Source organism: Haliotis rubra, unplaced genomic scaffold (genome assembly GCF_003918875.1).
Source record: "Haliotis rubra isolate DU_JTF1 unplaced genomic scaffold, ASM391887v1 Scf154, whole genome shotgun sequence".
In the NCBI taxonomy this organism is placed as follows: Eukaryota; Metazoa; Mollusca; class Gastropoda; order Lepetellida; family Haliotidae; genus Haliotis; species Haliotis rubra.
Window position 1 is genome coordinate 419,349 of NW_025765492.1, and position 27,458 is coordinate 446,806.

The 27,458-nt window shown below is 38.9% G+C and overlaps 1 protein-coding gene across 1 annotated transcript; it reads right to left on the reverse strand.

Annotated features, from left to right (window-relative positions):
- Positions 1 to 390: 390 nt before the first annotated feature.
- LOC124270716 (tribbles homolog 2-like) lies at positions 391 to 5,642 on the reverse strand. The gene is made up of 3 exons (XM_046705748.1): positions 4,594 to 5,642; positions 3,026 to 3,318; positions 391 to 2,287 (listed from the first exon to the last, which is right to left on the reverse strand). Exons 1-3 carry the CDS (start codon positions 4,846 to 4,848, stop codon positions 1,819 to 1,821), a joined length of 1,017 nt encoding a protein of 338 aa, XP_046561704.1. The 5' UTR covers positions 4,849 to 5,642; the 3' UTR covers positions 391 to 1,818.
- Between the last annotated feature and the right edge of the window lie 21,816 nt (positions 5,643 to 27,458).

Here is a 27,458-nt window from a genome sequence, read left to right on the forward strand (position 1 = left end):
AGCAATATTCCAGCAATATCACGGCGGGGGACACCAGAAATGGGCTTAACACATTGTGCCCATGTGGGGAATCAAAATCGGGTCTTCGGTGTGACGAGCCAACGCGTTAACCACTAGGCTACCCCACCGCCCCTCTCAGCACAGAGATCACTTGACCCTTTCATAATACTATAATAAATCTTAGCAATCCTTAGATTTCTGTCTGTATAGAAATATGATGCAGAGGATGATATAGGATGACAAGGACACCATGGCCAAGATCAAGGCAACTTGGGGATGTTTGCTCCAGAACAGCAGACACTTGCTCTGCCGACAGCCTCAGCATGACTAGTTCATACAAATGTTGACAGTAATCATCGTAAATAGTCAAAGTACAACAAAGAGTGCATGTTCCATTCATTATTGTTTATTCAGCGAGCATACAACAGCCATGCTTCCTGTCCAAACAGCCATGTATAATAACTCATTTTGAACAATGAAAGCAATTCTTTCACTTGCAACAAGAAGGGGATAAATTAATAATTAATTAATATTTATACAACAGAAATGAAGATTTTACTTCAAAGAATTAAATTAGGTTTCATAACAATAATATTGAGTCAAATTGACAAACAGGACACCACAAACAAGAGGACATGTTCCCCAACAAGAGTTGGTCCTATCATACCTAAACATTCATTTCGATGGGGACCTCCATCTAAACATTGACAACACCCTATCAACTGCCCACTAGCCAGTACTAGATATACACTGTCCATTCTGACAGTGAGCGGCCCACCCAATACATTCAGACAAGTCAATGCAAGGGAAGTAACTCTTCCTTGACCATGTCCTCTGTTTAGTTAAAAGTGAAATCCCTGGGTTCTGGAAAAATGTGAGTCTCTTTCAATGTTGTTCTGTTGTATCAGATTAGTGAAAGATGTGGAAAAAGATTGACACAAACTTAGATGTATTTCACAACCTCATTGCCACTCCCATAGTCTTTGGTGGGTAAGAGTTAATCTTGAAGCTTGACCTTTCAAAGCGAATGTACAAAGCAGCCCTTTATGTCTAATATACATCTCTATACAATAACATCTCTATACAGTTATTAGATGGATGCCATTTTTCAAGGATTGCTTGTAAGCATAGATACATGGACACTATGTTACATGAAGTTGCTATGGAGATATACAGGTGCCTAGAAAATGAATTTCTGGCTCACTGAGTTCGTGCTTTAATTGTACATGAACGAAGAAAATGATACATGCACACAGGCATTGCAATCTTTCACTCACTGTAAGCTTAATCTCATTGACATCACTTTCACACCACAAGCATACAGTCACACGTGTGATCATGAGGACATTTGGCACGAAGGAGAGGGCAAACCACAGGCAATCAAAGTACACACATCGTCCGTACACTTAAATGTATGCTGGAAAATGAGATGCTGATCAATATATCTCCATAGCAACGCTGCCTCTGAGATGAATTCTGATTGGCTATTTAGATGTAATCTGAATAATAACTGTCCACTTCGGACGCTTAGACCCATTCATCAGCCAATAAGATTGCACCATTACATATGAACCATTACCCGAAATTGCTTCAGTATTTAAAGATGGACGACTGAAATCAGCACTGGCGTACGCAGTAAATATCACATCTGTTTCAAAGTCGGTCATACCTTTCAGTTATTCAGAAAATACTGTTTGAGATCAGGACCTGAGCGACCTACGTCATTTCCACATCATTTGATTGTGTTCATTTCAGCAAATGACTATTGAGAAGCATGTCCAAAAACACTTGTTGAGTACCAAGATCACAGCGTCAGTGTCACACATAGAACGAGTCTGTATTATCCACGACGGACATTTCTGGAACAGTCTGATCCTGACTTTGTCTATTTGAACGTGCATAACTGGAAAAGGATGTCAGTTTCAACCATGGATGTTGTGAGACGTGTTCCACTGCAAGTCGTTCATTTGGCTCCTTCCTCAAGAGACTTTTCAGTAAACATTTTGCCCTAGATGACACACTGTCAGGAATCGTGTACTGTCCTCTGCGTATTTTGCCAAACAGTGCAACAGGCACTGAGTCGTGAAATGGATACCGTCCAACCAACATGGTGTACAACATTACTCCTAAACTCCATATGTCTGCAGCTTTTCCGGAATAACTTCCAGCAGCACTAAGGATCTCTGGAGACACGTACGCCGGACAACCATGCTTATCTGTCATCATGTCATTGCTTTCTTCATCAAGAACAACAGCATCCTCCAACCCATCAAGACGTAACTGAGTTCTGAAACAAGACAAATATCAAATCAGCATATTGAAAATAATTATGATGTGTTTTACAAAATCTGATACCTGATTAAGAACACCTTGATGTTAAGGATAAGTTATGGAGGTCAACTTCAGTGATATGAGGAACACAAGTACAGTATCACTCCACCAGATGAATGAAAGCAAGGAGCAGATAGCCACATAGATGGATGTGAAAACAAAAGTAGTAAGTTTTACCTTCACACTTTTGCTTATATTTTGCTCTCTGAATCCAAGCTATCATTCACCTCCATATATATCCCAAACATGGGTACCACTTCTAAATAACATTCACAGCTTCTGCCTTGTTTTAGTACTACGTAACATCAATCGTTATTACTATACATTATGTTCGGCATTTGAAACGAGCAGCCATGTATTGCAGCCATCTGCCCTGTCAATCACACTATCAAGCAGGAAACGCTAACTGTCACACAATGCTTCATGTCTATTTCCCACAGACGTGACAGGGCAGTCTATATATAGAAATCATGTGACACCCTGCGATTTTGATGACACACACTTTCAGTTTCATTTTTTACAAGAACCAAAAGGGATAAATCATGTCGCTTTCACCTCCAATCCTCATCATCTTCTGACAATTGTCCTTAAAAAGGACATCTACTTCGCAGCCCACAATCACCAAATTGATCCTTAAATCTGCCATCCCTACACAGACAGAATAAAATGTTACTATGATGCAATGACATCTCACCTTGCTTCATCTTTGAAGACAAACTTCCGTAGCTTAAGGTCTCGAAGCACAATTCCATTCTCATGACAGTGCTGTACAGCCTGAATTATTTGCTTAAAGAGTCGACAAGCTTCTTCTTCCTTCAATCTCTTCTTAGATCTGACGTAGGAGTGTAGATCACCAAAGTTTTTCTCAAAGAAGATGTATGCTTTGGATTCCCCAAGGATGATCTCTGCAACCTCTGTGACGTGTTCATGACAGTCGACCTGCCAGTAGGCTGACAAAATCTCCTGGTATTTGTTTATTGGAAAGGCCTGGAAAAGAGATCACAAAAATATAGAAAATTAAATAGAAAACAAAAAAGCAAAATATAACCAAATTGGAACGTTGATCACATAAGTCCCTAGTGTCTAAATCTCTGAAGCCTACTTAGCCAACAATATCATTCATCAGTCGATAGTTGTAACATATGGACAAACATTAGCCAAGCACTGTACAATGCATCGGACTGATACGGAAAGTGTACTGAATGCTTCATTGCCAAGTGGCTTTTGTAACACAGGATGAAAACATATTTTAAAAAAATCAATAATCCCTGATATTTTAACAATTCCCATGAGTGAATGATAACATACTTTACATTGATCTGCAATATCATATTACGCTGCCAACAATGAGATAAGGATCAAACAAACCTAACATCGCATATCATAATTAGAGCCATAACTGATATGTGATAAATGTCAAGCCAAACAAGAATTCAACAAGTATATTCCCTATTTCAGGCTAAACATGAGACTTAATATTTCACACCTGGCATTTTGTTTGATTAATATTTAAGTTTAGTCCCAGAGCCCATGACTAAGCTTGAATCTGTTACATCTTGCACTATGCTGTGTAACTTTGTGCTGGGGCAGGTATGGAGGACACAGTCAGCATGACTCACACGATTCAATGTTACAGGTGACTCGCAATACTGGGGGTCACTCAATGGGACAAACACTTTCACAACAGAGTGCAAGGGTTTAAACCAAAAATTCCAATGTAGAAATTTGACATGTTCATGCATTATTAATTTTTAAACGATGTAGAAACAACAATAACTGCAGAGTCGTTGTGTTCATATAGTTGAGTAAAAGTATTAAACTATAAAAAAAAAACCCAGCTGGGTATTAAACGGCGTCTAAACGTACGTAGGTTCCAAAACTGGTGCCTATGTTGACGTCTAAAGGCAGACATTAGATTCTATTTATGAAGCATTGTTTCATAGGAACAAAGAACTACTTGAGACAGACATAAGAATAAAAGCCTGTTGTTTTTTCCAAATTAAAGTATTGTCAATTAAGAATAAAATAATGTGTAAAGAAAACATGGGATAATCAGCTTCTGAGCCAATCAGACATTATACAAACAATGTACCGGGTCTAATTAACTAGTACAAAGGTAATCACATATTTTATCACATGGCCGGTTTCTATAGTATGATGAACTATAAACATAAGATTGAGCAGTTTTAACTAAATGATTCAACAATATGGATACATAGGAAAATAACACGAAAATATGTCACAAGAAAATACACACCACACCTTGCAAACACTCTCGTCTCCAGTTGTCAGGTTAACAGCCTTGTAGATTTCGTTCCCATCACTTTGTTCAACCAAGAGATATTTTCCAATCTTAAAAACATTCTGTGAACTTGGTTTCTGAAAGACCGGTGGTGTGTTGGGTTGTAAATCTGGACTGAGGTTGCCTACGTTTGGTTGCGATTCAAAATTATTAAACTTTTTACGTGGCCCATGACTCACAATTAAGGGCCGGGGCCTTTGGCGTGAAAAGCTCATATGAATACTATAAAATTAAGTTATCTGTTGAGAGCACCAATTCTCAACTGATGGTAGGAACCTGGAATCTGCACTAAGGTATCCGTAGCTGTGCCTTTGTTGGGGGGTTGCCTTTGTGTAGCAACACGTGAGGCGGCTTCTTCAAACAAAATGTCTTCCCGGAAATCGGAATGTTCTTTGATGAGAAAAAAGGAACAACACCGTTAGTTAATCCTTTCTTGGTGTAGAAAAGTTACTTAAGGCACACTTTCATACCGATGAAATAATGAAATTATTCTCTGGGAAATGGCAAGCAAGTTGTGAAATACACACCGTTGTCAATTTCAACTGAAACTGACAATGAGTTCGAGGGTGCTCGTGTTTGTTTTCTTTAGTCCGTAAGACGTAATTCGAAGTCCGTGGGATAAACGTGGTCTGTATTCCATAAATTTGTAAAGGTACTCCCTCTTCCCAGGTCCTGTAACTTCTGCTGCGTATGTGAAATATTCCGTCACGTCGAAATATGTTTCAACAGATGACGAAATGATTTCTCCCTATACCAGATGATGCCCTTGATCGTCACAAATTTTCGTGTGGCCGGCGTCCGAATATCACGATGATCACTTCTTGCTGAATGTTATTCCGTTTTGTCTTGCGTCTCGTAACTCTTGAATGATTCCGGCAGCTGGTCGTCTATGTTACTTAACCTGGGAAGGGACCTCTTTCCCCTTCCCCTTATTAGAGTTCGCACCGACAACCGACTGAATCTGCCTGAGACGCCATTGTGAAGCTACGTGTAATTACGACGTGAGGAAACCACGACGCGTCACACACCAACTATGGTTGATCCCTCCGCCAAATGTTACCGGCTATTGCGAATGTTTATTCGATTTTCCTGTACGCAATAAATGCTCACTCAAGAAAACCAACAAATGTAAAACTGTATTCCAAAGACAACGTAGACCATAAAATTCAAAATACAACATGCAGTAAAAGTTCTGGAGCAGTGTGCATTAGGAACTATTTTCTTTCTATGAGTTTCCTGAATGAAAGGCAATGTGGGGTGATGTGAGCGCACCGTGCAGTCACGTGGTCAATGACAAGGCTCCGGGAAACCCTCTCTGGTTATTCATTGGTCTATATAAGGAAATTCAATAACCCATATACTCATGCCCGTGTGACGTAGCAGACGTTGCTATAGTGCAGACAAATCATATTCTTTGTTCGGGGAGATTCCCTCTGCTGACGCAACGTGTTTCGGTATGCAAGGCCCGGCTGTTGATATATCAACAAAGCGAAAATGAAAATAACGTCGTTCTAGTTTTGATTCTGCTCACATAAACAAATAAGAGTCTAGAACATTCCTGTAAACAAAACAACTAAACAGTCATGTGTGACATATATTTATATAAACATCGCCTCTACAACATGAGGTACTTTTGGTTATTTTACATGGGATATTATATAAATATAGGGGTGAAATCTTACATCGGTACACGTCACCAAATTGTTACATCACCTTTTCCTCGGAAGTACCCATGTCTTCATTCGTGTGCAATATGATTGTTGGTATGAAATTTCATTCTGTAAATTTCCTTTTTATACGACGATACCGCGCTACGCAATAGTTTTATCCCAACCAATAAAAATGATGTTTCGTTGTTAAATAATGTTAAGAAAGAGTTCGATTTCAATATGATTGATTGAATATTGTTATTGTTGTTTTTGTTCTATAATCGTTAACACTATGATTAAATTCAGGGTGAGGGTGCAATAGATGATGTCAGTTTTGGATGTTGTTATACAACCGTCGCCCCCGCAATGCCCACAGCTGTTCAAATGAGACATAAACACATACACAACCACCGATGTAGCCTTAGTCTACCACCGATGTCTCAATGGCGAAGTTTACTATTTCAATATGTACAATTCCTTAGACCTACACAACCGTTACATATGGTTAGTAAAAAAACATATATGACGTTACGCCACATACAAATATGTGTTTCTTCTTTCTTAATTATACAGTTTCTGAACACTATAAGCGAAAGTCCAAAATCTCAGTGGGCTGTGCCCATTAATTTCTCAGGGAGAGGGTAGCTACACATAAAACCAGTGCGTAAAACTGTTTTTATATTACTGTAGGCAATTGTAGACTCCACCACAAATATACATCCAAGATTCCATTGCCACGGTATAATATGAACGAATCCAGGCGTTGCATTATCATGAATACAGATTGAAAGATCGTACGATACCTATCTCGTGGGGAATGATGTGCATTGATTTATTCCAAACACAACCCCACAACTTTACATACCACAGCTGTAGCTGTACAGATTCAAACTGTACATACAGACATTCAATAAACAGTCAAGTGTACACCCACGCTCGCCTCAGGCGATACAAACGCCTCACTATATCACAACGTTGCGTCAGTCGACGTATATTTTGCTGACTTCACGGCCGTATAATCTAGGCCAGGGGTTATATGTTGTTAAAAACTGACAAGGAAACCAGTCAAGTTTGAATTTGATTTAAATCTGGGATACCAGGATGTTTTGTGTCATTATTGACATCGTAAAGATATCCTTTTCTCGGGGAATCCGTCTTACGTTATCTGTCACTGATATGACTGCGTGTGTAGGAAACGTGTGTCACCATCACTGATGTTCCGGTCGTACATCATTCCAAATTGTGTACATGGACACAAAACTTCAAATTGTGTACATGGACACAAAACATGACAGATGTAGGTGCATACCGGGTTTTGCGGGCTTATGTATGTATGTATGTATGTATGTATGTATGTATGTATGTATGTATGTATGTATGTATGTATGTATGTATGTATGTATGTATGTATGTATGTATGTATGTATGTATGTATGTATGTATGTATGTGTATGTATGTATGTATGTATGTATGTATGTATGTATGTATGTATGTATGTATGTATGTATGTATGTATGTATGTATGTATGTATGTATGTATGTGGGGGCGGTGGGGTAGCCTAGTGGTTAAAGCATTGGCTCGTCACGCCGAAGACCCGGGTTCGAATCCCCACATGGGTACAATGTGTGAAGCCCATTTCTGGTGTCCCCCGCCGTGATGTGCTGGAATATTGCTAAAAGCGGCGTAAAACCAAACTCAGTCAGTCAGTCAGTATGTATGTATGTATGTGTGTGTGTGTGTGTGTGTGTGTGTGTGTGTGTGTGTGTGTGTGTGTGTGTGTGTGTGTGTGTGTGTGTGTGTGTGTATGTATGTATGTACGTATACGTGACATAGACACTACTACTATACTCTCTTGGTCTTATTATAAAGCCTAACGCGTTTATAATTATGAAAGCTGATATTTTGCATATCACAGCTTCACACGTCGAGAAACACCAGGTTGTTCTGAATCCTGCTGAATAACATGAATGTGGGCTTCTTTGTCATTGTTTATGACTAAGCTAAACACGTGTGTCGCATAATTCAATAATAAACATGCACATAAAATTTCCATCACATAACATATGTCTGTCATCCGTGGGACGATTGACAGATCTGTTTTTTAAACAATATGCAGTGGATCCGAGTTGTTAGGACTTTACTAACGACAACACTGTTTGACAATGGGTTTAATTAGATGATAGGATTCAGTTTAAATGGTTCAATAAATATTTCGTTAACATGACATGTGCAGGTGGAGTTTTTAGTCCAGGTAATTTACCTTCTTGTTCCTAATTAACCCTATTCGTTAATCCTTAGTACATCTGGTTAATCCGTCATCAGGGTGGTGGTGTCTGTTATTTACTGACATGCTGTCTACCGCCATGACAAATCAGTGTCACTTTTTGCCGTCACGACGGAGAGTATGCATTAGTTTATCCCAATAGCATTAATTTATCTCAATACAAGCTTGGATTAAACTCAGGATCAGGTGAGTGACAAAGCGGATAATGCTTGTCAGTGATCGAGTTCGTCATGGGCGTTCTCGACACGCCTTATAGCTTACCTGATCTTAGTCTTGCACACGTATGGTGTGCCTTCTTCACAATCAGTCGGTTTGTTGTACAAGATCACTCAGAGATCTGCATGTACAGGGAAAGTTGGTGCTGAGAAATACATGTATCAGCTGGGGTTTACGACGAGAATGTATGATGTATGTACTGACCTCAAATTTCACAATTACATACGACATCATGGTTTACACGATCGAAATAGGCAATAAAGTGGGATGTATATGACAATAGACACCTAACAGTAATATTCCTCTTTTTGTAATGTACTACCTTAAAATAAATAATGGCATTTTATCTCATTGTTAAATCTTTATTGAGACTAGGAAATAACACGTTATGGATAACAATGGATATGGATAAGCATATTTTCGGTGTAGATTCCTACTCTCTTAGTGGCGGTGAGTTGAATAATTTACAGATTCAGGATACTGCAAGTAGGTTCCCTCAAGCCGTAAATGATTAAAACTTGTCTGTGTAAACAGCCATGTATCTCTCCATCGTAGAAGTACACACACATTTATCACGACGAATAACAACAAAAATACCATATTGTGTTCATTCCTTGTATAGACTGGGATACTGGTAAGTTAACCCATTCAATATATATAATATGTCAATAATATCCTAGTTAATATATGTAAGGAGTTTTGACCATCTCCAATATCTTCTCTCTATTGATACATATGTAACTCTTATGCACCTGAGGAAATCGCTTGTTGGAACACTCCTAGTTTTCCATGGAGATGCTGTTGTGTAGAATATCATATGACTAGTAATGTATACACCCTAAAACAATTATTTGTTCTCACTCTATTAAGCTGCTTCAAATGCCCCAAACGTGACCAGAGCGGCAGGAATCTATCTTTGTTTCTTGAAAAAAAGAAGATTTTTTTTGGCAATGGGGAAATTGACAGACGCTACGCAGGACGTCTGAAAGTTGGAGGTTTGTTTCCCTTTAAAGGTGACATTCCGATGCCCAAGAACCATTTTCCAATTTTAGCCTTAAAATGGACAAAGATTGCATTTCTTTTTCTAAGAAACTTTGATATTTCCATTTTATTAATGTTGTAAATGCAATGTAATTATTTTAAGTTATTTAAATATTTTCGCAAAAGTATATTATATTCCACTTATGATGTTTACGTGTTGTAATTTGAAATATATGCGATAACATAAATGATTAAAGGGAGTGTTCATGTTATTGCTCAGTAGCTGCGGGCTAATGTGATTCTGGAAATATCATTCCACGCGTTTCCAATTGTGTGGCTCCAAACTGACAGCTGGGTCATCCACCATGCAGTCCGTGATGAGGCCATAACCACATACACCACTTCGACGTCACTTCCTGTACTCGTAGCACCTTCGCCAAGCACCTGCACAGCGATACTGATAGCACGAAAACAACGTGTGTCATCATTGACAGTATCAGAGCAGTGTGAAACAAAACAATGCATCCAGATACGTTGTACTATTTACATATCCATTCGCGTAGCACAAACAAGCATATTTGTTTATAATGTATATAATACAGTTTCATCTTTCATAACAAAAAATAACTGAAATTCATACGTTTATATATGACTGATGTGTGAATTTCATATTTATCCTTATGAATGTTGAAACTGTACTATAAATAAGTTATTATTCGTTCTATCGTTATTTATTTTTAACCACATGCAAAAATATTGTTCATATCGTACCGGATGTCGTATTCGTATAAGGTAGTCCTGCATTCTGTATTGTATTGTACAACATAAGGAACCGAACATATAAATATATTCCTTCTTCTTCTAGATAGTGGTACTACTACTACTACTACTACTACTACTACTACTACTACTACTAAATCCATGTCAATCTAAGTAACATTAGTACCACAGCTTCTAGGGGGGACATAAGGATAAATATAACATCGACCGTCAGTCCTGCAGATGGTAACACGCACACAGATGAACGTGTCTCTCAGCATGCAACCGTTCTTGCGTCATCTTATTTACCGAGTATAATCAGTGATCATAGACGCGTAGCTCAGGTCTGATGTATGGATAGGATAATTGCCTTACAATTAGCATCCACGTGTCTGGTCGTGTTGTGTCTCCAGGTGAACATGGTAGCCATGTGTTTCTGGACTATAGTACGCTGTCTCAAAGTCATATTAGTCCAGATTACATAACTGGGCGGATTAGAAATGGATACATTGTATAACTACTGAAGTGTGCAATTGCACCTCTTACATGAACCTGTATGTCTAGTCTTTTTTTAAATGTAAATGCTAATACTGAGTTAAGTTAAAGGTACCAACAATTCATTTCATATCTATGTAAAAACAAAAGATTAGCATGAGTGCATTCCCAGTACATTTGTTGAGTGGAAACAAGTCAACTCCAGGTTGTTTTTGCAAACCTATTCCCGCAATTTAAAGGTGTGGTTTATTAACTATCCACGTTGTCACCATGACCTCTTCAAATGACCTTTAACAACGTATCATGTATCACGGTTCTACGGTCGCCCGGATGTAAGCACAAGAAGGACACACACACACACACACACACACACACACACACTCTCTCTCTCTCTCTCTCTCTCTCTCTCTCTACATGTATATATATATATATATATATATATATATATATATATATATGTATATATAACTTAGCTTTAATTATTATTATTACGTAAGCATGATTATTATGCTTATTATGATAAGCATTTTGAATGGAAATGCTATTTATTGGACTAATTACATATATCCAAATAATACATTTGCTACACGTAAGTGGTTAAAATAATGACACGTGCTGTTGCTTGGTGGTTCCTGTTTAATGCCCTTCTGGAAATATCAGGCAGGTGCATGTTTCCATCTGTGTGCTCCAAACTGTTGACAGGGTCATCTTCCTGTCACTGATGTGACCTTAAACACGCACACCGCGATGACATCACTTCCTGTACTCGCACCACCTTCGCCAGAGGTGATAAAGGTTATAAAGAAAATTTGTTAATACAGCATGTAAAAATTGTGAAAATGTCTATACATGTCACACTGAGTCATAAGTTTGACAGATCTCGGGTACATGGGAATAGGGAGTACACACACTCGAAAATGTATCATGGAGTCAACGTGGAATCGGGCATGACGAGGCGACCGTGAGACCACAGATCCCATTCATTGTCATTATAATCATCGATGTTAATAAAATACAATATCATATAGAATGTGACATAAGTGTAAGAAAGTGAAGTCCTGAATAAAACACGTTAGGTATGTTATGTGCATGCCGCTTGATATCAGACTGTTCGTAAATCATTCTTCTGTCTTGTGTACACACGCTTACCCGCAATGGGTTTGATCTATAGCCTATAGCTTTAAACGTAAGACCTTTATAACGCAGCATTAGCACATGCATGTGGTATTGGTTGACAACAATATGTAATACGTGAGTCAATGACTCAAGCCGACAAGTATTGCTAAATGACAGCATGTATAGTTGTTTAATAAGTATCGGCTATACGTGCGACCATAAGATTGCAGTTGGTTGACATATATATGTTACATACACATGCGAGACCGCCTCCGTGGTGTAGTGGTTAGACCGTCCGCCCGGAGAGCGGAAGGTCGCGGGTTCGATCCCCGACCGCGTCATACCAAAAGACGTTAAAATATGGTACTTGTTGGTCTCTGCCTGGCGCTCGGGATTAATGGGTACAATAAGGACTGGTCGGCTCGGAGTCAGTATAATGTGTCTGAGTGGGGTATTCATGCTTCACTGCGGCATGGTATCTCAGTGAGCTAGCACTATAAAACCAACTTAAGTCTTGGCTAGTACAAGCAGCCGCACATACACATACACACGCATGCACGTCGTCATATGAGCGAAATATTCTCAAGCACGACGTTAAACCCAGTTTCACCTCACGTCACCTCACATACACATGCGTAACACACTCTACAACTGTATGTTGTAAAGGCATGGGTAACACAGCTTTAGAAGTATTTCCTATACAATCATGTTTATCACTGACTTACACATATGTGCATACGTAACACAAGTATATTTACAAGTATATGCTGTTTATGTAAGTATGAAACCGATTCTCAAGTGCATAGTATATATGCATATGCACCGTTGGCTGACACGTATAAGTTAAATGAACCTTGTGACTGCATATGAAAGTAAAAGAGTTAAGAGTGAGAACGAAACTGCGTGGAAACCATCACACGAAGGATCTGTATATTTTGACAACACAAATTCCAATTTTGTTAAAATCTCAAACCACATCCAAGTTAATCAACATGTTTATAAACGTGTCGGAAATGAACCGACTGAACCCTTTGTTTAACCTGCTATACCTCCATGAACAGTGAACGGTTCGCTTCACGATATAACTCCTCTAATTTCATGCTTCACATACGTATAGACGACTATTGACGGAAAGTGCTCTAGCGATCTGTTCGGTGCACAGAAAGACGCTCCATATCATGTTTTGTAACGACATATTATTCATGTCTTATCATGGTTGTCCGGGCCCTAATGCTGCCCTCTCTTGTCTTTGAAATATCGCTCACGATTTGGGCGGGGATGTTAACGGGCGTGGCAAGAATGTAAGGGCGTTCCCTTCAAATCGACCTTGTGAATGGTTGATGTACATTTGAACACCCACGTGTGAGGAATGCTAGCGTTAAATGGACGGTTCATGAAATGGGTTATGTGTCTACTGCTATATGCTGGACGAATGGTTTCATAATACCTGAAGAACATTCTCGACTCACACCGACACACTGCAATATGTTTCAATAATATCATTTACAAGGAAGACTGGTTTAAGCATTGCTATGCACGTACTGTGGTTTAACGAGGAGAAACGCCCGAGTGCAGTAGAAGGGAGTTGTGCTTAATATATTAAAATTGAATGGCGCATTAGCTAAATCTCTAGTCTGGATAACAGTCAGTGGAGCATATTACATTCCCTACCAACCAGACCTTTTAGCAATGTAGAAGCAAGTCTAGAATCCCAGGTTCTCTGAATCTCCAACGTCACTGACGCTCCTTTCAAAGGGGATGGAGTGTTCTTTTCTATCGGAATATCATCAGAATATATCAGTGACTCGATATTCCAACATGTACACGCGTCTGTGTACGCTGTACGGATCATGTAATCTGTCATTGTACACGCATTGGTGTAGTAGGGTGGATTGCACACATAAAAATGGGGCAGCCGGATTATCAGGGTTTCACTGTAGTGTCATTGTACACACATTGGTGTGGTAGGGTGTATTGCCCACATAAACGGGAGTAGTCGGATTATCAGGAATTCACTGTATTGTCACTGTACACATATCGCTGTTGTAGGGTGTATTGCCCACATAAACGGGTGCGCCGGGATTATCAGGGTTTCGCTGTATTGCATATGTCACTGTACACATTATGATCTGTTTGGTAGGGTGTGTTGAACACAGGACTGGGAGCGGCCGGATTACCAGGGTTTCGCTGTAGCGTCTCTACACACATAATGATCTGTTTGGTAGGGTGTATTGCACACATGACTGGGAGTGGCCGGATTATCAGGGTTTCGCTGTAGCGTCTCTACACATATAATGATCTGTTTGGTAGGGTGTGTTGTACCAGAGACCATATATCTGTGTATGGTATCTGGTTGCACACACAAATAGGAGTGACAGGATTGTCATATTTAGACCTGACGTGTACCAAGCAATGCATTGAGCAGAGTTGCTTCCCTTAAGTGTGGCAATATTTTCGAAACACAGATAATGGGTTTTTCACCATTGTACCGTGCGTTTCACCAAATAGGTGGGTGATTGTGTGTTTTGAGACAATGCTTTAATTCAGTATGTGTTTGTCCTTGAATCCCTTATTCACAACATCTCTTTCCTGGATGTCCAAGACAAATGGCTTCCATTTTATGATTAAACAAACATAATTACTCGAGACATTTTTATGACTGACATACTGTACCAGAAAGACCCTCATCATCACCGATATTGTATGTGAATGATCAGTACCTAAACGCCGTGCCCACATAATGAATATATCATCCACAGCCGTCCCGTTATTTGGGCAGCTTTTTAATTTTTTTGTGTTTCTAATCGCCCGACCGGGGGCGGTGGGGTAGCCTGGTGGTTAAAGCGTTCGCTCGTCACGCCGAAGACCCGGGCTCGAATCCCCACATGGGCACAATGTGTGAAGCCCATTTCTGGTGTCCCCCGCCGTGATAATGCTGGAATATTGCCCAACCGACCCTTCTAATATTACTGCCGACCCCCTCCCCCCAAAAAAACCCCCAACTTTTTTTATTTCAACACCGCCGACACGAACCTTTAACGAGCCGCCTCGTCATATAAAATGTTTATCTATCTAAAATGTTTTAATCAGTCGCTGGTACAAGTCCAAAGAACGCGAAAATTGTAATAAGAATTACAATAAATGAGAATCAAGAACGTTATTGTTGTCTTTATTAATTTTAGTTTTTTTCAGGGTTTTTTCCCCAACCGACCGACCCATGTTCAGAATTTGGTGGCTTCGTGAAACACATAAAAAGTATGCCCTTGTGTATATCACTACTCGGTGTTTATCAAATAACTGAATCAATTGTGTCCTCGTCCATATTGATGTAATTTATGCAATATATATTCAATGTGAAATACATTTGTATATGGAAACGAGCGGTGGTTTTGTTCACAGTGTAATCCCTATGGACCCGAAACTAAATACATCTGCTCTACATATGGATATAAATGAGATAGGTGTGTTTGGATAATATCTACAGATAATATCATACTGTTTTAATGTATACTGATACAAAACTTACTGAACACGTATGTACGTAGTATCTGTACATAAATCGTGACTCGAATACATGTCAGCTCAAGTGATTGACTGACCCTGGGTAGATATATATAAGCGGTATAGAGGTCAAGCCTCCACTGCCTGTCCGACTGGTCAGGCGAGATGGTGAATGACCGCTGAGTTCGTCATGCATGCGAAGTCGTGACAATAAAAGCCAGTTCACACATGACAGATATGGACCCCCAGGCTGTGACACGTCGACATGCATGACCATAGTCCGGTCAACTGTGTTATCATCACGGTGTGTAGGTAGCTGAACCTGATAGTTGTTGATACAATAGATATCAAACGTGTGTTTGGGACAACGCTATTGTTGCTAAAATGACGCACCACAAACAGTAACACATACAAAGAAAAACATCTGTTTTCATTTTTGTTACAATAACATTAAAATTACATTATTGTAATTATTGCCACCAAAATTTCAGTGAAAATATGTTTTAAAACAACTGAAAATAGCCAAACATGAATTTTCTTGATAAACGCTGATGAAAACGAGATGGATTGTGATTTCGTCATCGTGTGTGTATTGTATTTTGTGAAGAATGTTTGAAAATATAAAATTGAAACGTGGTAGAGAACACGTCACGGCTGTTTCATGGAGATGACTGTAAAAAGTGCCGTTTCTACCTGAAAGTGAACATCCCAGGTGCGCGGACCAATCAGTTGACACCGTGCATGGCGGAGGGATTGTGCCTAGAAACTGCTTTGTTGTCTTCTTGGAGGTCCGCGCTGTTGCATACCGCTAGGAAACAAAGACACACTAAACCCGCAGAACAAAGTCTTTGTTTCAATCGTTTCACAAAGCAGTGGGACAAAGCATGTCTAATTACGGCAAAACAGAACAATTAAAGAAAAGAACATCTGCCAGCTTCGTTGTTTAAATTAAACTATTATTCTCGATATTTTAAAACTAAATAGGTTTAAACTGTTTGCATGTTGGAACAATGACATTATCGGACAAATTATTAGGAGTGAACAAAGCCTTATTATACCGATCATCTTGGTCACTCCGACATTATGTCATGTAAAGAGTCTAAAATTATTATCATTTTGCTCAATTATATTCTACGAATATGTTGAAAGATATAGTTTATATACTCTTATTCAATTACCCATATTCAGTTTACGTGAAGACGATCGCCCACACTGAAAACAGTTTAATCGAATATACAGGATGATGGCAATTTTGTTTAAAAGGGCACACTTAACACACTGGATAGCAAGCTTCATTTTCAAGCATTTCTTTCAAGCATCTGTCAACAATACTGGCGGGAAAATGGATTATACCTTTGAACAGCCCAACACGAATCCGTATGATTTGAAAGATCATCTTCGCTATTGTATATTATATCTTTATGAGTACACTTCCTAAATGATTTATTACAGATATTACAGAGATTAAAATCTGGTATCCATAATCACTATTAATTTGGTATTTCGCGAAAAAAATGCTTAAAATTGATAAAATACATAATAAAATGTACAAACAAATATACTGGTTTCACAAAGTATTAAATATATATTCCTGGAAGAGATGCACACGGAAGAGTATGGCGAGTACAGAAAGCCGAACAACAAAGGCATTGTTAAATGCTTCACCATTCCGAGTAGGACAAAGCATTACGACATTTGGCTTGCGCCATATGCAAATGTTGTTATGACGTCATGGAACGTCTGGTACTTCGTGGGAGAGCTGCTAATTACAACCCATCGGAACAATATATTCCTACGCCATCTCCAGCTTGTTTTGCACCTGACTCACAATACAGCATTCCTTTGTCATACAATGTTTCTATGTTCTGGAGAGTTCGTTGTTTAATAAATATCATTTAGTAACATTTTCCACGTTATCTGTCGACCTTCATTACGTACGATGGATATCGTTGTCAATGATAAACAATGTGACATATACTGCTTGTTACAACAAAGCAAATGTTATTGTGATGGCAGCCGGCAATATGTGTTGATGGCAATATTGGCATCATTTGAATTAATTGAATGAAGAATACTGAGGAAAAAACAAAGGTACAAGAAAGATTTGACACACGCTGCACAGAGAGAAGAGAAGATTATGTTTTGTAATATTGTCTTGAACTCAGGTGATCGAAGTTGTCCTTGGACGTTAACAGCATACTGTCTTACGAGTGATGTTGCTCCGAGGAAGGCATTGCGTAAACTATGTATATTAAGATAGGACGATGATAAAGTGTTATTTTTTAAAACATGACTATAATATTCATTGCTGATTGTATCTCTATGTGCACCACGCATTAATATTGTTTAAATATATTGTGATCGTGTTCACAACTATGAGATGAATTTTTTCTAAAGCATAACGTATTAGGTAAGCAGCATATACATATATACAGTATGTTAATAATATGATAGTCATCGTACCACATGTGGTCTGTGAGACACAAATAATATAATATAATTTAATATATTTCACTATTTGTGTTCAGCTGGTCTGAATGATAGACCGCATGCAATGTAGCACACGTTTTCGATACCCACCATGCTGTTACTGATAGTGCCGCCGTTATAGCAATGAGTAAGGGCTATTTTGTGCACAGTCAGCAATATTCAGGTTATATCAGACACCACCATATGTTTGACATAGAGACATTTAAATATGTGATATAAATTAGTACATTTTTACCAAAGTGTAATGTAACATATGTTATATTTGGGATTACACAAGTACTAGAATTTGTACTTTACTAAGAAAGTGTAATCCCAAATATAACATATGTTACATTTGACCACTTTCTAAATGGCATTGTGTATTTCATAGCTTTCGGCCGGGGGAGCCGTGCCAATTAACACTTATCAGAGGGTACACAAAGTCCGCAGTCTAGACTACCAGTTGTCCGACTTCCATTTTTGTGAAAGTCGCGGTTGCTGAGCGGGTTAGGCGGCTGACTTTGTGTGCTGGCGATTAGGTGCCTGACTCTGAGGGTGTGAGTTCCAACCCCGGATGTCAAAAAGTACTCGAATTTGTTCTTTACTAAGAAAGTGTCATCCCAGATATAACATATGTTACATTTGACCACTTTCTAAATGGCATTGTGTATTTCATTTTCAAAGTTTAATGGGATAATATTTTCACGAATTGGCAACAGTTGCAATTAATTTCTACACAACAAATTGTGTACTGTTCTATGAACTCCTCACCTGAGGGGAGAAAACAGTGACCGATTGTTTGTCAATGTGTTGACCACAAATTGAGCACGTGCCACGTGCTGTTTGACCATTACTACGTCACCGAATCAACATGTGACAGATAGTGAGTGACAGGCAGCTGAGTCTAATCAATTTCAATCATAGGGAAGCTAGCCCCCATTTATCGTTAATTAGTCACCGTGTAGTGATACAACATAGGGATGGCATTTCGCAATTACAGTCATTGCAGGTAGTTGTTGTAGGCCATTAAATGGTTCTACCGGGCGCGGGGGCATTTTTTCATGTCCCCTAAAGCACAAGCATTGAACAGAGCTGAATAGGCTTCCTGTTAGCAAATTACACGAGCTGATTGGTACATGCATCGTGTTTCCTGTTACTGAATATTTATATGTCACTAAAATAATAAATTATATTGTGTTACAAATATATCATATTCTTCCTGCTATATATTTGTGGTAGTGCTGAGTCAGTTGTTGGTTCATGTGTATGGTTAACACTGTGGTGTATGATTTAGGTATAGGTTGTTTGTACGGTGAAATGAAAGTCTACTTTGTTCTGGAAGCCGACCTGTTTCAGTATGTCTTTCACGTGCCCATATAAACGTTTCAGTGAAATTATCATCTATTGATTATCAAATTACTTCTACCATAGAATTTTGAAATCAAATTATATTTTCAAAAGTAAACTAATGAATTGTCTATGTACATTTGAACAGTTTATGTACATGTATATTATCAAAAATGTAGCATCTGGCATATAGTGATCTGTATCTTTAATTGCTGACTAACATGTTGAAAACCCGTTTCTTGTTGAGTGATAGTGTGTAAGATTTGCAGACAATACAAAGTCCAGTTCATATCTCCCTGCGACTGGTGCGGATTATTGTGGGTTAACAGGGCTCTGGGGGATAATCTGACAACATATCACGGTAGACAGAAAACAAGTGAAAGTCAAACAACAAAACAAACCCGTATTTATTTATTTATTTATTTATTTATTTATTTATTTATTTATTTATTTATTTATTTATTTATTTATTTATTTATTTATTTATTTATTTATTTATTTATTTATTTATTTATTTATTTATTTATTCAATCAATCAATCAATCACTCACTCATTTATTATAAAAGAACATATTCTTGGAGGGAACGTTGGGGGAGGGTGTTAGGAGGTTCTCGTTAAGGCCGTACTCTGCATTATTGGATGTACGCAAATGAGAACGTGTCACACGTATCAACCAAGTCACCGGGCCTCACCTCTCGATCCGTCTATTCGCCTATTGAGACTAGGACGGATTGCTGAAGACTAATTCTACTGTCGATCATGAACAAGTCAACACACGTAAACACGGACAAGCTACAGACACCAGGAACACAACTAGATTTCGGTAGCAGGAGCTAATGTACTATACCTAGAAACAGGAAGTGTACGCTGTGTCGCGTATAATCAAACATTGTACTTGCACAACATCCGTATACAAGTATACACGTATAAAGTATGACACAAGATAACGAATGGAGGACACCAACTTCCCGAATGTCAAGATCCGTATTTCACAATGTGTTGTACCAGTTTATGTCGCAAACACAGTTATAATACGATATTGCTCTTTCCTTTTATTGAGATTTCCCCTAGTTTCGATTTGGCAAAATGTCATAGGCGTCTCTAAGTGTATCCAGGGGTTTGTCAGACTTGTGGGAGGGTAAAGTGCGCCCAACTGATGCACGGTGACTAACAGGAGAACCTGTCAGCACTGATCTGGAACCACCGTCACGACAGGATGGCCACGGGTAAAGAACCAACAAAATTGTATTACTTAGAATGTCGGTAACTGCGACGCGATAGACATGGGTTTTTAGCATCTGATGACCTTATGTGACTGTTTGATACCCTGACGACGTCTTATGATACACCGACTGTCTGACAGCATCTGATGACGTCTTATGATACACCGACCTGGCGGCGCCTTGTATGATACACCGACTGTCTGACACCTGACTTCTGATAATACCTCTGGCGGACTGTCCTTACGACGTGATACACCGACTGTCTGACACCTGACGACGTCTTATGATACACAGACTGTCTGACAACACCTGACGACATCTTATGATACACCGACTGTCTGACAACATCTGACAAAATCTTATGACACTCCAACTGTCTGACACTTGACGACATCTTATGATACACCGACTGTCTGCCATCTGATGACGTCTTTTGATACACCGACTGTCTGACATCTGATGACGTCTTTTGATACCCCCACTGTCTGACAACACCTGACGAAGTCTTATGATACACTGACTGTCTGACACCTGACGACGTCTTATGATACACCGACTGTCTGACACCTGATGACATCTTATGATACTCCGACTGTCTGACACCTGACGACGAAGTCTTATGATACACTGACTGTCTGACAACACCTGACGACGTCTTATGATACACCGACTGTCTGACACTTGACGACATCTTATGATACTCCGACTGTCTGACACCTGACGAGGTCTTATGATACTCCGACTGTCTGACACCTGATACGACATCTCTTATGATACTCCGACTGTCTGACACTGTCTGACACTTGACGACATCTTATGATACACCGACTGTCTGACACCTGACGACATCTTATGATACACCGACTGTCTGACACTCTGACGACATCTTATGATACTCCGACTGTCTGACACCTGACGACATCTTATGATACACCGACTGTCTGACTGTCTGACACCTGACGACATCTTATGATACACCGACTGTCTGACTGTCTGATACACCGACTGACGACATCTTATGATACACCGACTGTCTGACACCTGACGACATCTTATGATACTCCGACTGTCTGACACTTGACGACATCTTATGATACACCGACTGTCTGACACTGACGACATCTTATGATACACCGACTGTCTGACACCTGACGACATCTTATGATACTCCGACTGTCTGACACTTGACGACATCTTATGATACACTGACTGTCTGACACCTGACGACATCTTATGATACTCCGACTGTCTGACACTTGACGACATCTTATGATACACCGACTGTCTGACAGCATCTGATGACGTCTTATGATACCCCCACTGTCTGACAACACCTGACGAAGTCTTATGATACACTGACTGTCTGACAACACCTGACGAGGTCTCATGATACACTGACTGTCTGACAACACCTGACAACATCTTATGATACACTGACTGTCTGACACTTGACGACATCTTATGATACACCGACTGTCTGACACCTGACGACATCTTATGATACTCCGACTGTCTGACACTTGACGACATCTTATGATACACCGACTGTCTGACACCTGACGACATCTTATGATACTCCGACTGTGTGACAACAACTGACGACGTCCTATCATACACCGACTGTCTGACAACATCTGTCGAAGTTTGTTGATACAGTAATATTTTGTGTATCCGTAGAGGATACTTACATCTACGAAGATGATGCTTGCATCTCCGTAGATGTTATAATCTACATAGGAGATAGTATCATCTAGTATCGAATTGGTAGCCATATTTTCTTGATTAACTGACAAGAGGTAAGAATTTTATGTAACCACAGGTTTATTTCACAATGCCTTTCAACCTTGATGTGTTTTATTGAGGCAATGTCAGAACATTCAATAAAGTAACTAGCCATAAAACTGTACAATGAAGTTATATTAAATGATATCATTTTTCTTTTTTCGTTTTAACTCTGATACTTTGAAATGACTACAGTAAGTTGTGAAATACCAAAAAAAGGCCAACTGACATATTGTGATGTTAGGACCCTAGCTGGATATAGTTAGGAACAAACGTTGTATATGTGTATCCCAAATCACGTATATGTGTATCCCAACATCACGTATATGTGTATCCCAACATCACGTATATGTGTATCCCAACATCACGTATATGCGTATCCCAACATCACGTATATGTGTATCCCAACATCACGTATATGTATCCCAACATCACGTATATGTGTATCCCAACATCACGTATATGTGTATCCCAACATCACGTATATGCGTATCCCAACATCACGTATATGTGTATCCCAACATCACGTATATGTGTATCCCAACATCACGTATATCCCAACATCATCACGTATATGTGTATCCCAACATCACGTGTGTATCCCAACATCACGTATATGTGTATCCCAACATGTATCCCAACATCACGTATATGTGTATCCCAACATCACGTATATGTGTATATGTCATCACGTATATGTGTATCATCCCAACATCACGTATATGTTCCCAACATCACGTATATGTGTATCCCAACATCACGTATATGTGTATCCCAACATCACGTATATGTGTATCCCAACATCACGTATATGTGTATCCCAACATCACGTATATGTGTATCCCAACATCACGTATATGTGTATCCCAACATCACGTATATGTGTATCCCAACATCACGTATATGTGTATCCCAACATCACGTATATGTGTATCCCAACATCACGTATATGTGTATCCCAACATCACGTATATGTGTATCCCAACATCACGTATATGTGTATCCCAACATCACGTATATGTGTATCCCAACATCACGTATATGTGTATCCCAACATCACGTATATGTGTATCCCAACATCCCGGTCTCAGTATCTCCTATGAAACACCCACACAAACCAATGGGAATAAAACAACATACAATTCACATGAACGTTTTGAACCAAAAGAATGTTGTGAAAAAGAAACATCGATGTAAAGTTACAAAAAATATTAATAAACGAGATTCCAATTTGACCTTGCCCATACATAAATGTCCTTGTTTGTAACAGATGTCTAACCATCTGTCCTTAATAAAAATGAGTTTATACAAAAGTTTCATCCAGGCATGATGATATATACCTACCTACAGCTGTACAAGAACGTATTGGTTAGAGATAATGGGCGAGCTGATGTTGTCGTATGCTTACAGAGATATAGACAGTGGCAAGTGTAGCCAGAAAAAATATTGTTATCCAGGTGTTTAGACAAACTGATGCTGATAGGTACGATGTAAGTGGCTCAGGAAAAACTGCAGTGGTGGGGTAAGAAAAAAGTTGGTTATGCAGAGGAAGGATACTATCTAATCTTGATAGGTATATCTGCTGTGCATATACAGGCAGGAACAGGATTTTTAAGATGAATATGTTACTTCTTTGATGGGCATTTTAGAAGTTGAGTTGATGAAGAATGATGACATTTTTATGCATATACAACTTCTTTTATTCTGTGAAGGGCGACGTTTCAACATAGATTCTAATGTCGTTGTCATCACTTGCAACGACATTTGAAATCAAACGTCGACATTTGAAAAACTCATCATTCTTCATAACATATTCTAATGTCGTTGTCATCACTTGCCAACGACATTAGAATCTATGATGAAACGTCGCCCTTCACAGAATAAAAGAAGTTGTATATGCATAAAAACTGTCATCATTCTTCATGAACATTTTACTTGTTGAAGTAAATTTTTAAGAAAGGTATAGGATCCAAATTAGCTTAAATATATGTTGATAGTACAGTATATGGTAGAAAGGACTATGATTTAGGTAGGTTTCCTAGAAAGTTTAGCTCGGCAATAGCCACGTTTAGGTGTGTTGTATCCGGTATTCGGGTGGTAACCGGATGGGTTGAATGTATGCCTGTTATACCTGTAAGAAACAGACGTTTTGTCACTGTGTAAGATGAGGTTCGTGATTTGTTTGACTGTATATGGTATAACACGATCAAGACAAGGTTTGGTGTCAGAGTAAACGGGACCAAAAAATGTCAAATGTACGATTCTGACTGTCATGAACATGTGAATCGTTATCAATTAGTCATGACACCAGGTGTTCGCGAAGTTTGAGCTTATCCTGCCCCGCGGTGGCACCTCTCACAAACACATGCAAGTCAAATGATCGATTAAAGTACACGTGGACATATGATACAAGTCCAAATAGAGAATTGCATCGGACATCAATTTTGCCATTGATGCGTCACGTTGTGAAACGTTTCAAATCTTCACTGAGGCCTTGGTGTTGTAAACGTGATCAAATAACAGCAATAGTCGTTTGACGCTTTTTGAAATCTTGAACTTATGAACAAAAATAAAGATCAAAGGATAATGCTATTTTACTGTCATGATTATTAATGCTGTCAGTTGGTTATAAAAGGTCACCCGTTAATCGTATCGATTTAAAAAACGATCCAATAACTGCACAGAAAAACGTTCCAGAAGTTCGGCAAATATCGATTGCTCAAATCAGTTGATGTTTTCTATACAACAAAACTATTCTTGACGATTCCTATATTTATAGACATATAGATTAAAATAAACGTTTAGTTTGAGCAATAAAAAATGAAAATGAATTTTAAATGTACAGGTAATCTTATCAAGTACTGAGTGTTACACCGATGTTCAAACACTCGTTTCAAAGGTTTCCTAGGGTATTTATATATATACGTATAAAAATCCTGAATTCTTCAAAGACATAGCGCCGTTTAAAGATATCCGTTCGTTTTCAGAAGTAAAATCCTTTTAGCATGTTCAACTGTTTCAAGGGATCCCAATGACGGGTTTTAAGAATACTGTGTGTAAAGTTCAAACACCACGCACCGAATGCCCCCTCTGCGGAAGAGTTTGTTGACGGAGTACTCACGTGGGCAGCCGCGAGTAAATTGTGGCAGTTGAGAAATATGGACTCCTAAGCCTGCAATACAAGAAACGTGTTCCCTTTATTTGAAAATCTCACTTCAATCATCTTGTTGCATAATCGTGGATTTGAATGTTCGATTAGTTTATATGTCCAAAGTTATTTTTGTTTGTTGTCTTAAATTGGATACCGTGTATGTCAACAATTCTATTTTTTAATCTTTATACATTTAGGTACAGTGAATATGTTACGCTTCAGATATGATTGTCCCCACATGGGTACAATGTGTGAAGCTAATTTCTGATGTCCCCCGCCGTGATGTTGCTGGAATATTGCTAAAAGCGGCGTAAAACCAAACTCAGTCAGTCAGTCAGTCAGTCAGTCAGTCAGTCAGATATGACTGTTTAAGATTCTATCACGAATAGGGTTGTCATTACAGTAACAACACTCATATATGCATACACATCATTGTTTAACTAGCGCCTTTTCTAATAAGTTAATAGAAAAAAACTAAAGAGAAACGAACTGATCATCTTATATATCAACAGAAATATGTGTACAGAGAACTAGGATTGTCAAATGCCTGTATATTAAAGAGTAATTATCATAAAGCCGCAATGTGTTAAAAATAAAACCCTTTCCAAAGAACGAATCGGTGGTGTGTGCCCGTATGTCATGCAATATATACCAAAACAAATAAGGAAGTCATGGTGTGAGTGAGTGAGTGAGTTTAGTTTTACGCCACACTCAGCAATATTCCACCTGTATGGCGGCGGTCTGTAAATAATCGAGTCTGGACCAGACAATCCAGTGATCAACAGCATGAGCATCGATCTGCGCAATCGGGAACCGATGACATGTCAACCACGTCAGCGAGCCTGACCACCCGATCCCGTTAGTCGCCTCTTACGACAAGCATGGATTACTGAAGGTTCATTCTTACCCGGACCTTCACGGGTCAGTCATGGTGTGAAAGGATGTATACTACTCAAAAGATGTTAAGAACATTGTAATTTTTCCTATGACCTAATCTGTCAGGTTAAGCTGCATTAATTGTAGTCATATGAAAATATACACAGTATTCCTTAACTTCGTTTGAGCAGTATACACATTGTCTTTATCTATATTCCATATTAGATTTGAATACAAACAGTACTGCAAAGACAGGTGTAAGACAAAGAGCCGTTGTGGCAAAATATAGCTTCCTCACAAACTCCTGGCAATCTAAATGAAAGGTAATGAGGCTGGATATGTTCACATATAACACCGTACTGATGCCTTACTTTACATTGTATGGAGCTTAACGATGTACTTATAACTGACGTATTATTGTTCCTTTATCTTAATTATTTACGAGTAGCTTAACTAACATCGTGCTTAGAACTTACTTAACATTGTATGTACAGCTTAGTTAAAGTTCTATTTCAAGCTAACTTAAAACTGTAATTTACATAACATTGTATTTATGCCTTATTCGGCAATATTCTTAAGTTAACGTAACATTGTCCGATACGTTGTCTAACATTGTTCGTACAGCTAATTACCCTAGCTTATTCGGGTTAGAGATTGCCCCCCAGCTGTCTATACGCAGGTCGAGATAGGCTCATGATATCAATCACTGGCTTTGGCGGACCAGTCTCCGTTTTTTATAGGTTCTTACATTACGTACTTACATTATACTTACATAACCTACATACTATAGCACAACCATTTCAGAAGTACGGATTAAGTGAGTTTAGTTTTACGCCGCTTTTAGCAATATTCCAGCAATATCACGGCAGGGGACACCAGAAATCGGCTTCACACATTGTACCCATATGGGGAAGCGAACTTGGGTCTTCGGCGCGACGAGCAAACGTTTTAACCACCAGGCCAACCCACCGCC

Bases quoted from the DNA above. Each gene is read 5' to 3' on its own strand.
- LOC124270716 (XM_046705748.1), bottom strand. From the start codon at position 4,848: ATGAGCTTTTCACGCCAAAGGCCCCGGCCCTTAATTGTGAGTCATGGG. The intron at 3,319-4,593 runs GTGTGGTGTGTA...TCTCTTTTCCAG, and splicing joins GAGACGAGAGTGTTTGCAAG to GCCTTTCCAATAAACAAATA. The intron at 2,288-3,025 runs GTGAGATGTCAT...GTCTTGTTTCAG, and splicing joins GTCTTCAAAGATGAAGCAAG to AACTCAGTTACGTCTTGATG.